This window comes from Staurois parvus, unplaced genomic scaffold, assembly GCF_062004578.1.
Source record: "Staurois parvus isolate SC_StPar_1 unplaced genomic scaffold, SC_StPar_1.0 ptg001760l, whole genome shotgun sequence".
Classification (NCBI taxonomy): Eukaryota; Metazoa; Chordata; class Amphibia; order Anura; family Ranidae; genus Staurois; species Staurois parvus.
Window position 1 is genome coordinate 133,358 of NW_028319556.1, and position 12,502 is coordinate 145,859.

The window sequence follows — 12,502 nt, forward strand, 5'->3', positions numbered from 1 at the left end:
CAACTACAATTCATAACTACAGACTTCAGATCAACTCCAATTCATAACTACAGACTTCAGATCAACTCCAATTCATAACTACAGACTTCAGATCAACTCCAATTCATAACTACAGACTTCAGATCATCCCCAACTTATAAGTACAGACTTCAGATCAACTCCAATTCATGCGCATACAAGCGAATGCAAATGCCTGCATAGGTCCCACACATGGAAACAACTATTGCACCACACATATGAAGTATCGCCGTACACATCGGAGTGAGAGAAATCATTTTAGGACCAGAATTCATGGTTAACTCCAATCTGATAGCTCCTATAAGTTTTAAAGTATCCATAGTATTTCACCGTTTTAGGGGCGCATGCAATTTTGAGTCTTGTCATTTTTATATCTATATCTTTTATATTTTTGCATAAATTGGGTATTACGGTATATTGTGTATGTGTGTACTAAAATTAATTTTAGTGTTTTTTTTTTTTTCCCCTGAAAATTTGTGTTTGATAAACAGTTACAATATTAACAAACTGCAGCTGCCACCATTTTATTCTGCACGGCCTCTGCTTCCAGAACACATATAATGTTGGGGGGTTCTAAGTCATTTTCTAACAAAAAAAATGCTGATTTTAACGTGTGTAAAACTTACAAAACTTTCCTGGACGTGAAGTAAATTTGTGTTAAATGCACTGGGTCGAGGTACTATGTTCCCTAGGAAGGAAAGCATGTACATCCTAATTAGAGATGAGGAAATTGGCCTAAACCTTGATTCATTCCAGACAAGGCCGATTTATGGACACCTGGGCAATGGACAATCCTCAATCCAAGGAAAAGGCCGGAACAGCAATGAAGTCATCATAAATGGTTATCTTTTATCAAATGTAAGATACAACTAAATAAAAATCCAACGCGTTTCGGCCCTTCAGGAACATTCATCGGCAGAAACACGTTGGATAAGGTTTTGGCTGTATCTCACGATGTTTAATAAAAGATAACTGTTTTTTATTTATTTCAGGTACTTATAAAGTGCCGTCAATTTACGCAGCACTTTACATATATATTGTACATTCACATCAGTCCCTAACCCTCAAGGGGCATACAATCTAAGGTCCCTAACTCACATTCATACATACACATACTAGGGACAATTTAGGCAGGAGCCAGCCAATTAACAACCAGCATGTCTTTGGAGTTTAGGAGGAAACTGGAGAAATCCCACACAGGCACAGGGAGAACATGCAAACTCCAGGCAGGTGGTGCTATGGCTGGGATTCGAACCAACGGCCCCAGTACTGCCAGGCGGAAGTGCTAACCATTTAGCCACATTATTCATATTTTTTTTATACAGGATTTATACAGCGCCAACAGTTTGCACAATGGCGCTGACTTCACTGTTGTGATGACTTTTTCTGTGGACTGGACATTGCAGCAGGTTTTCAGAGACCTTCTAGCCTGAACACCAGGTTTTCTGAGCTATCAGTTTGGAGCTGCAGTTGTAGCTCTGTCTCACCTGTTCCAATGGACAAACCTGCCTGTTCCAAACCTGAGAACAGATATGATGCCCGAGAACAGATCTGATGCCTGAGAACAGATCTGATGCCCGAGAACAGATCTGATGCCCGAGAACAGATGTGATGCCCGAGAACAGATCTGATGCCCGAGAACAGATGTGATGCCCGAGAACAGATATGATGCCTGAGAATAGATTTTATGTGATTTGGAAATTTGTTCCTTCAAAAACCTTCTTCATTGACTTATGGAACAAATGTTCTCCTCCACCCCCTGGAGCGTGGGCACACTGGTCTCTTTGATAGAGAAAACAAATGAGCCAATAGGAAATCTCCATGTGAGAGACCTACACATTTTTTGTTCTCCTAGATATAATTGTGATTCATTATATACAGGAGACTGCACAGCGGTGTTCCCGCACTGTACTCTGCGTTCTATACATAAGAGATGAGATATGTAATTACACCATTTGTTTCCTCTAATTGAATGTTCTCTTTCCTTGCAGTATTCCGTAGTGGAACTGATGGTGAGTGCTGGCAGTCGGGCTCTGGTAACGTTTGAGCGGTGAACTAACAGAGACGTTAGACACGATGGAATTAGATCAGAATTTTATATTTAAAGTAGATGTTTCTGTATCACTCCAAGTTGGCATGTCACCATTTACACCCCCCCCCCCCCCAGATTCCAAAAATATTGGAAGAATCTACATAAAAACAGAATGCTATGATTTGCAAATCTCATTAACCCATATTTTATTCACAATAGAAAATAGAAAACACATCAAATGTTTAAAGTGAGAAAATTTACCATTTTAAGAAGAAAATAAGGTACATTTTAAATTGATGGCAGCAACATGTCTCAAAAAAGTTGGGACGGCAAAGTACAACCCCAATTCCAAAATATTGGGGCAGGGCAAAGTACAACCCCAATTCCAAAATATTGGGGCAGGGCAAAGTACAACCCCAATTCCAAAATATTGGGGCAGGGCAAAGTACAACCCCAATTCCAAAAAGTTGGGACAGGGCAAAGTACAACCCCAATTCCAAAAGTTGGGACAAGGCAAAGTACAATCCCAATTCCAAAAGTTGGGACAGGGCAAACTACAACCCCAATTCCAAAAAGTTGGGACAGGGCAAAGTACAACCCCAATTCCAAAAAGTTGGGACAGAGAAAAGTACAATCCCAATTCCAAAAGTTGGGACAGGGCAAAGTACAACCCCAATTCCAAAAAGTTGGGACAGGGCAAAGTACAACCCCAATTCCAAAATATTGGGGCAGGGCAAAGTACAACCCCAATTCCAAAAAGTTGGGACAGGGCAAAGTACAACCCCAATTCCAAAAAGTTGGGACAGGCCAAAGTCCAACCCCAATTCTAAAAAGTTGGGACAGGGCAAAGTACAACCCCAATTCTAAAAAGTTGGGACAGGGCAAAGTACAAGCCCGATTCCAAAAAGTTGGGACAGGGCAAAGTACAACCCCGATTCCAAAAAGTTGGGACAGGGCAAAGTACAACCCGATTCAAAAAGTTGGGACAGGGCAAAGTACAACCCCGATTCCAAAAAGTTGGGACAGGGCAAAGAACAACCCCAATTCCAAAAAGTTGGGACAGGGCAAAGTACAACCCCAATTCCAAAAAGTTGGGACAGGGCAAAGTACAGCCCCAATTCCAAAAAGTTGGGACAGGGCAAAGTACAGCCCCAATTCCAAAAAGTTGGGACAGGGCAAAGTACAACCCAAAATTCCAAAAAGTTGGGACAGGCCAAAGTACAACCCCAATTCCAAAAGGTTGGGACAGGGCCATGTTTAGCACAGTGTAGCATCCCCTCTTCTTTTATCAACACTGGAAATGTCTGGGAACTGAAGAGACTAGCTGCTGAGTTTTGGGAGAGGAATGTTGCCTATTTTTTTCCTGATATAGGATTCTAACTGCTCAACAATCCTGAGTCTTCTTTGTTGTATTTTTCATTTGAAGATGCACCAAAATTGGTCTGGACAGGCCAGGTAGGCCCCTGGAATCTTCTTTTATGAAACCATGCTGTTGTCATAGATGCAGTTTTTGGTTTAGCATTGACCTGCTGAAATATGCAAGGCTTTCCCTGAAAAAAGCATGGTCTGGATGGGAGCATATGCTGCTCTAAAAACTGGATATAGCTTTCAGCATTGATCATGCCGTTCTAGATGTGCCAACTGCCTATTCATGCACACTAATGCACCCCCCATACAATACGAGTGCTGAAAACATGCTGGAAGGTTCCTCTTCTATTTAGTCCAGTGGACACTGCACCCTTGGTTGCCAAAAAGAATACCAGAACAGTTTTCCACTTTGCAACAGACCATTTTAAAAGAATTTTGACTCGGAGAAGATGGCGGCGTTTGTGAATCATGTTCAGATATGGCTTTTTCTTTGCACGTGAGAGCTTTACCTTTTTGGATGGTATGGAAAACTGTGTTCACAGGCAGTGATTGGTTGTGACTTTGCCTAGGCTGAGATGATGTCGTATGTCTACTGCATTCAGAAGAAAGCCTTTCCTTGGTAGAGATGGGCTCAGGTGTCCTCCAGACGCATCTCTGGGCAAATTTGAACTTGCACTCTTTTACAGGCCCCTATCACAGTTGTGAATGGTTTGATTTGCAACCACTACTGGAGCCTCAGCAAATATCTGTGTGTAGGCAGGTGCAGATATTCTTCCCATCTGTTGATGGCCCTGTGTGACAGGGGAAGAGGAGAGGGATAAAGGAAGTGTCCCCTTGTAGACTTTGTTAGTCCTCTCTGGGAAGGCATGTATTTGTTTGGATATTCAATTCCTGGGAGATTTCTGAAGCCATCTTGACTAGGGAACCTTTTAATAGGGAAACTCACATCATTTGGGTGTGTATTTGAGCGAGTGGCAGATTATGGAAAGGTATATAGGGTAGGGAAAGGTTCCTGGTGAGTAGAAACAGCATGAGGGACAATGTCTGGTGCTGTAGAACTTTCCAAGGATCCCCTTCAGTAGGATATTTCAGACTGGTTCCAGCAGAAGCCATCTTCAGGTAACCTTACAGTGTAATACAATATTGTGTGCTGAGCTGAACTGTCCAATTCTACAGTGTAAAGACTGTCAATGCAGTGTGACTTTTTCAACTTCACAGTTACTAAAAGTTGCTTTGGGAATCTCAGATGTGGCCCGTTACTTGCCTTTATCTGGCCCTTGAGACATGGTTTCCTGCTACTGACATCAACAATGGGGCATAATTCCTGCCACTGACATCATCCATAGGACACTATTATTCCTATTGACACCAACAATGGGACATAATTCCTTTCACTGACACCAACAATCAGGCAATTTTCCTCCTACTGACACCAATGAGGAGGCACTATTTCTCCAAATTACACCAATGATGGGGAACTATTCCTCCCCCTAATACAAAAGATGGGACATTGTTCACTCCCACTGGGCACAGTCTGGCCACCTAAAGTCTAAAGGACAGTAAACTGATCATTTTGTTTAGAAAGTGTGGAGACCCCTGATCTAGACTATAGAGTGAGGATTTAGAGATTATGTGGAGAATGATTGGAGATGAAGAGGCCATTGGCCATGGAGATCTTTCTATATTTTCAGTTATAGTTACCTGTTAATGACACTTAAAGTTAATTTTGTCACTTTGTTCCACAAAAGTTCTACTTGTCAAGCACGGCGATGTCATTGGCTGTTCTTTGGTTTTCTTACCTTTTATTGTTCAGGATCCCAAAAATAACCGAATCGCTCAGTGGTTCCAAGTCCAAACCAAAAATTGCATCGCAGACCTGAGCTTCAACCTAACATCTGACCCCATTCTGGGAAGCTACACCATCAGTGTGGAGAATTCCCCAAAATGGACCTTCACTGTTGAAGAGAAGGGTAAGTGTCTGTGCTTCAAACTGCCTGCATGCAAATTCATTACTTCTGTGTAGTTAGTGACTATGCAGGAACTCAAAGTACATTCCAATCAAAAGTGAAATGTGAAGCTCTGAGGAACATAGACTCTCCAATGAGTGAATACAAGAGGTATAGAGGATATAGGTGGCATAGCTTTTTCATTGACTAAATACGAGACATAGTCTTTCCATTAGGTGAACATAGGGGCATAGCCTTTCCATTGAGTGGATATGGGTGGCATATCCTTTCCATTGAGTGGACATGGGTGGCATATCCTTTCCATTGAGTGGACATGGGTGGTATAGCCTTTCCATTTAGTAAATACAGGGGCATAATCTTTCCATTGATCAGATATGTAGGTATAGCCTTTCTGTTAGGTGGATATAGTAAGTATAGCCTTTCCATTGAGTGGAAATAGATGGCATAGTCCTTCCCTTGAGAAAATACGGGGGCATAGTTTTTGCAATGAGGCGGATAAAGGGGCATAGCCCTTCCATTGAGTGTATATGGGTAGTGTAGACTTTCTGTTGCGTAAACATGGGGCCATAGCCTTTCCGTTGAGTGGATACGTGAGTATAGCCTTTCTAATAAGTGCATACAGGGGGCAAATCCTTTCCATTGAGTGGATATTGGTGGCACAGCCTTTCTGTTGAGTAAATACTGTGGCATAGCCTTTCCATTGATTGGATATGTGGGTATAGCCTTTATAATAGGTGCATAAAGGGGGCAAAGCCTTTACATTGAGTGGATATTGGTGACACAGCCTTTCTACTGAGTAAATACTGTGGCATAGCCTTTCCATTGAGTGGATACGTGGGTATAGCCTTTCTAATAGGTGCACACAGGAGGTAAAGTCTTTCCATTGAGTGTATATGGGTGGTGTAGCCTTCCTGTTGCGTAAACATGGGGCCATAGCCTTTCCATTGAGTGGATACGTGGGTATAGCCTTTCTAATAGGTGCATAGTATAGCTTTTCCATTGAGTGGATATGGATGGCATAGCCTTTCCATTGAATAATTACTGAGGTACAGCCTTTCCGTTGAGTGGATCAGTGGCTATAGCCTCACTAATAGGTGCATAGCATATCTTTTCCATTGAGTGGATATGGGTGGTATAGTCTTTCCGATGAGTAAATACTGGGGCATAGCCGTTCTGTTCTGCATGGCTTTTCCATTGAGTGGATATGGGGGGACATAGCATGTCTCTTGAGTAGACACGGAGGGGTAACAACCTTTCCACTGAGTGATTTTAGACATATGGACGCCTTGCCTATTCAAAGAATAGTATAATTGTCTCCCATTAGCCGCCCCCCCCCCCCACACTGTACTGACCGATTTACATCCCTTCGCCTGCCACCCCACTGCTGTAGAGGTCTACCCTATGTAAGCGCTGGTGTTGGAGTTTGCCTGGCTTCCTTTTCTATTTTACCATGCAAATACATGTGGTGAGGTGACTGGAGCTGTGATATGCAGTGAGGTTTCCACCTGGGTGCAAATCCAATTGATGGAAGCCAGGAGGTATTGCATTTCTTGAGGCCCCAAAATGCCCTCCAAATTTTTTAGTTCCAGGCTAGGTTCACCCTGTGGTGCTGTAGTAATGCAGACATAGGGGGTCATGGGGCCCCTGTGTCCTTGCCCGTTTATTTGACTGGAGTGACTACTGCAGAAAAGTTCACCAGTGTACTCACAACAGGATTGCTGGGGCAGGATCAGGGGCGGACTGACAACTCATGGGGCAATAGGGGATCATGGGGCCCCTGTGTCCTTGCCCAAACTCAAAAAAGCCTATGAAAAAGGTACCAGGGGCATCTCATGGGGCCCCCTACTGACCCCGGGCCCTCGGGCAGTGCCCAAGTTTCCAAATGGTCCATCCGCCCCTGGGCAGGAAGAAGGAAGAGGATTGGTGGCAGAGAAGGAAGGGGTGGCTCTTCAACAGCAGTACTGTTGGCCATTAGCCAAGAACCGCTCAGATAACTGCCCGATCTTAGAGATTTAAAGGGCACACTCGCTGTTCACACATCACAAATCATCCCTGTAATGTGTCTAATATATATATTTTCTATGAGTGTCAGCTCCATCTAGTGGAAAAATGAAGTATTTCCTGGAAATACCTCAATCAGGATTATTGGACATTATGGCCACTAGATGGAGCCGAAGATCATAGGAAATACACATATTAGAAACATTACTGGTCAAGGAGTGCAGGTTCTAGCCTTTAAAACGTTTACCAAGTTGAACCCCAGTAGCTGAATAGGCAATTTCTGAGTACTGCCTTGCCTCTAATAACTTTGTCTTTCTTTCAGTTCTTCCCCGTTTTGATGTTACGATAGAAGCTCCTTCCAAAATATATATTTCAGATTCAAATTTTCCAGTTAAAGTGTGCGCCAGGTGAGTCTAACCGATGAGAGCAGTAAAATGAAAATCGCTCATCAATCACTTACAGAAAAGATGCAGATTTTCAGGTATTTTACTGCTATAGGGTGAATAGCCTTTGCTGTGGATAGACCTGAATAGTAAAAGATCACTTTATACACACAGTATGTCCTCCCACTCTAGCTGCTCATGCACACCCTTGGGGCCATGCAGTGGCATGATCTGTGATCAGGGGCGGACTGACCATTTGTAAACTCGGCCAGTGCCCGAGGGCCCGGGGTCAGTAAGGGGCCCCATGAGATGCCCCTGGTACCTTTTCTTAGGCTTTTTTGGATGTGGTTTGAGTGTGGGCGAGGACAAAGGGGCCCCATGATCAGTGGCGGACTGACAACTCATGGGGCCCCCGGACAATAGGGGATCATGGGGCCCCTGTGTCCTTGCCCAAACTCAAAAAAGCCTATGAAAAAGGTACCAGGGGCATCTCATGGGGCCCCCTACTGACCCCGGGCCCTCGGGCAGTGCCCGAGTTTCCAAATGGTCAGTCCGCCCCTGCCCATGATCCCCCTATTGCCCGGGGGCCCCATGAGTTGTCAGTCCTCCCCTGTCTGTGATCTGGCTGCAGCTATGGGAACATGTTACATGTTCCACCCTAAAATCGGGTGGAACATGTAACATGTTCCCAAAGGTGAACTTATCCTTTCATCCCAAAAAGAATTTTGCTTCAGTTCTTTTAGTGTATTGAAATCTGCTAACGCCCCCCCCCCCCCAGACTGACAATGCTACTGTCTGCTGTGCCTCCTGTGCTCATTCAAGCAGAGTGGAGGCACACTAATACAGGAGGCGTGTTGCTGGCCAGATCACCAGGTGAAAACAGAGTGAAAACAAAAGAGAAAACTAATGCAGCCACCACATCTAATGATTGGTAAGCTTCAACGTAATCCATTGTTTGGTTTTGGGTTTAATACCGCTTTAATGGAAAGAAATACATTTATTATACATTCCCTTCAAAACAGAGAACTAGTCAGTTATAATGTCATTTCTGCCATCATCCGTGGCAGGCAGATACCAAAATGTTTGTGCAACAAACTGTCACTTATCTCCTCCGATAATAGATTACCTTTGAGATACCGTGTAGAAAGCAGTTGTTATCTGGCCGGGCAGGTGGCTCTGGTGGAGTCTTGGTAATGGCGGTTTTTTAATGTGACTTAAATTACAACACAAGTGTGTTCCAACACGCATCGTACTGCACAGACCACAATCTAACATTATATATTGGCACATTGATCACAAGGCCATTCCAGCGAATAAATTCTATATAATAAAATAAAACAATATAAATAAAATATAAATATATACAAATCCTAAAAGAAAATTTAATAAAAGATATAAAAAAATAATAATAAAATATATACAAATCATGTATAATAATAAATGAAAACTATACATAGAAATAAAATTAAACCATAAGTTAAAATAATATAAAAAAAAATATGAATATAAACTATCAATATAAATAAAATAAGACTAACATTACATAATATAAATAAAATACTGTATTATTATAAAATCTAAATATACATAAAATAAAATCTAAATCTAAATGAAACACTAAAATAATATAATAATAATAATAATAATAAAATATTAATATAAAAATATAAATAAAATAATATAATAATAACAATACAATATTAATATAAAACCTAAATATAAATAAAATATTAATATAAAATTTAAATATAAATAAAATAAATGTACAACGCTAACAGCTTCCTAAATGGGTGTAAAGAGCAATATTTAACATATTTACAAATATATACAAACATATATACAAACAAAAAAATGTAAATGTCTTAAAGCGGAGTTCCACTTACACTGTAAAAAACAATGAAAGTCAGCAGCTACAAAAACTGTAACTGCTGACTTTTAAAAAACAGCCACTTACCTGTCCCAAGATCCAGCGGTGTCCTCCCGCGCAGCACATTTCACCGGCCGTCCTGTGTTCCAGGTGCCGGCATCTTCAGTGTGGGCACCCGGCTGTGACAGCTTGCGGCTACACAGCAGGGTGCCCACTGCGCATGCGCGAGTAGCGCTGCACTTCCTGAATGGCCCCGTAGTCTTCTGGGACCTGTCACGTGTCCCATAAGACTTCGGGGAGGGAGGGGGGGAGGACAACTTCTGCTTTAGATCGCCTAGGCGATCGCAGCAAAAGTGGGAGCGGGTACCTGTCAATTTCGGGTACCCGCTCCCCAAAGGTGCCAATCCTTAATGGGGAGCAGGGGACCAATCTTTAAAGCGGAACTTCCCCTTTTGGGTGGAGCTCCGCTTTAATCATTTGAGCAGCCATCATGATAATCACAGTAATTTTCCTAACACTTTTATTGACGATGATTTTCAGCTCCATCTAGTGGCCATAATGCAGTATATACCAGGTTAATCAGGAAATTACTGTATTATCTCCAATTGATGGCGCTGACAAGTAAACAAACGTGTTAGGCAAATTACACTGTTAAACAGGTAAAAAGTTTTGGGCATAAAATTAGCTAATCTTACATAATTTTGGGGTGCTGAAAACGAAAATGACCCTAAAAAATGTTGATTGGCTCTAGTTTCCATGATATATTCACCCATCTAATGACGTACGCCATTCAAAATTATGATGCAACTTCAGCTGCATATTGCGCAATTGATACTGGTGACCAATAGAAAATTGCATGTATACTGAGATGATGCAATATTAGCCTTTAATTGCATCACTTCACTGCATAAAAGCTGCAGTATCTGTAGCTGATTGTAGTTCGACAGCGTCTTTACATTTCGTTTTATGCTTATATAGGCTACTCAGTAATGCCTCGAACTTGTGTGAATAAAGCAGATAATTTCTGCTATATCTGCGGTGAAATAACTTTTATCTCACAAAAAAGGAGGATAACAGGAATGATTAAGAAAGCCTACAACTTGTATTTTGGCTGCAAGATAGGAGACCAGGACAAGAGCTGGGCACCACATATATGCTGCAATTCTTGTGGGTCGGCACTGGAGCAATGGTTGAATGGAAAAAAGGCATCTATGCCTTTCGCTGTGCCAATGATTTGGAGAGAGCCAACAGATCATGTTAGTAATTGTTACTTTTGTATGGTGCCTCCAATTGTAAAAGGGCTAAATAAGAAGAAAAAGTTATCTGTGCACTATCCAAATATTCCATCGGCAATACGTCCAGTTCCTCATGGAGAGGGGCTACCAATTCCTAAAGCACCAGAATCCTTCGTGGTTGAGTCAAGTGAGGAAGAACCTGAAGCGTGTAGTCACGTGCAGTTGTAAGAGATAGCCCTTTCCTCGAATACAAGGGAAAAGCCAAGAGAAGCAAAACCGACACAAACTGAAGACAAAACTAGTGAGAATCCTAAGTATTAAAATGATTCAACTTAGCTTATGGCTATAATTTTTCTTGGTAATCCTATGCAATATATTATGCCATTTAGGCTTTGTTATGTAGTCAATATCACTTGCTTTATATTTGTGGAAAGACATCTATCTATATAATTATTGTGCATTATGTAGTCATTACGCCTATAGTAGAAAACTTTCCGTTTACAGAAAAACTAGAGCCAATTGACAAATTTCATTGTTATATTTTAACTCAGAATGTGAAATTCATTAAGAAATGGATCCTTTTGTTTCCAAAACTGGCAAAAAATAAAAATTTGTTGAACAGTGTTATTATTATTATTATTATACAGGATTTATATAGTGCCAACAGTTTGCTCAGCGCTTTACAATATAAATTACAGTGATTATTCATGAAATAGACAAATGCTTGAGACCTTCACAGCGCTTTTGTTTTAAGAAGACCCCTTAATGTCAGTTGAAAGCATTGTACGCTTTCATATGCTGCTTTAGCTAGGTATTAGTGTAGTTCTGTTCCCTGTGTGGACTGTTTGCCTTACCTTGTAATGGTAGGCTCACATGTTGTGGCTGCAGTTTGTTGTGCCATGGCTGATGGATTCCCCTATGTCCATGTATTCATTCACCTAGCTTGGATTCCCCTATGTCCATGTATTCATTCACCTAGCTTGGATTCCCCTATGTCCATGTATTCATTCACCTAGCTTGGATTCCCCTATGTCCATGTATTCAATCACCTAGCTTGGATTCCCCTATGTCCATGTATTCATTCACCTAGCTTGGATTCCCCTATGTCCATGTATTCATTCACCTAGCTTGGATTCCCCTATGTCCATGTATTCAATCACCTAGCTTGGATTCCCCTATGTCCATGTATTCAATCACCTAGCTTGGATTCCCCTATGTCCATGTATTCATTCACCTAGCTTGGATTCCCCTATGTCCATGTATTCATTCACCTAGCTTGGATTCCCCTATGTCCATGTATTCAATCACCTAGCTTGGATTCCCCTATGTCCATGTATTCATTCACCTAGCTTGGATTCCCCTATGTCCATGTATTCATTCACCTAGCTTGGATTCCCCTATGTCTATGTATTCATTCACCTAGCTTGGATTCCCCTATGTCCATGTATTCATTCACCTAGCTTGTCTCAATTTGCTAAAGGGACAGGACAACTTCTCGTTCTGGGTCACACAGCATCTAGTCAGTCCAGGGTGTGCGGTTTTCTGGATACATGTAGGCTGATGCCGCTCCTTATTGTTTATTTGCCTGGTCTGGTCAGGAGTAGTGGCGATCCTTTCCTCTTTACATTTAC

The 12,502-nt window shown here is 41.8% G+C and overlaps 1 protein-coding gene across 1 annotated transcript in view; it reads left to right on the plus strand.

The window, feature by feature from the left end:
* LOC149434376 (alpha-2-macroglobulin-like protein 1) overlaps window positions 1-12,502 on the plus strand; it is a 162,980-nt gene that overhangs the window by 19,265 nt on the left and 131,213 nt on the right. Inside the window, exons 5-7 of the mRNA XM_089663749.1 lie at window positions 2,010-2,030; window positions 5,232-5,388; window positions 7,709-7,793. Coding sequence (XP_089519875.1) covers window positions 2,010-2,030; window positions 5,232-5,388; window positions 7,709-7,793 — 263 coding nt within the window. The remainder of the gene's footprint in view (window positions 1-2,009; window positions 2,031-5,231; window positions 5,389-7,708; window positions 7,794-12,502) is intronic.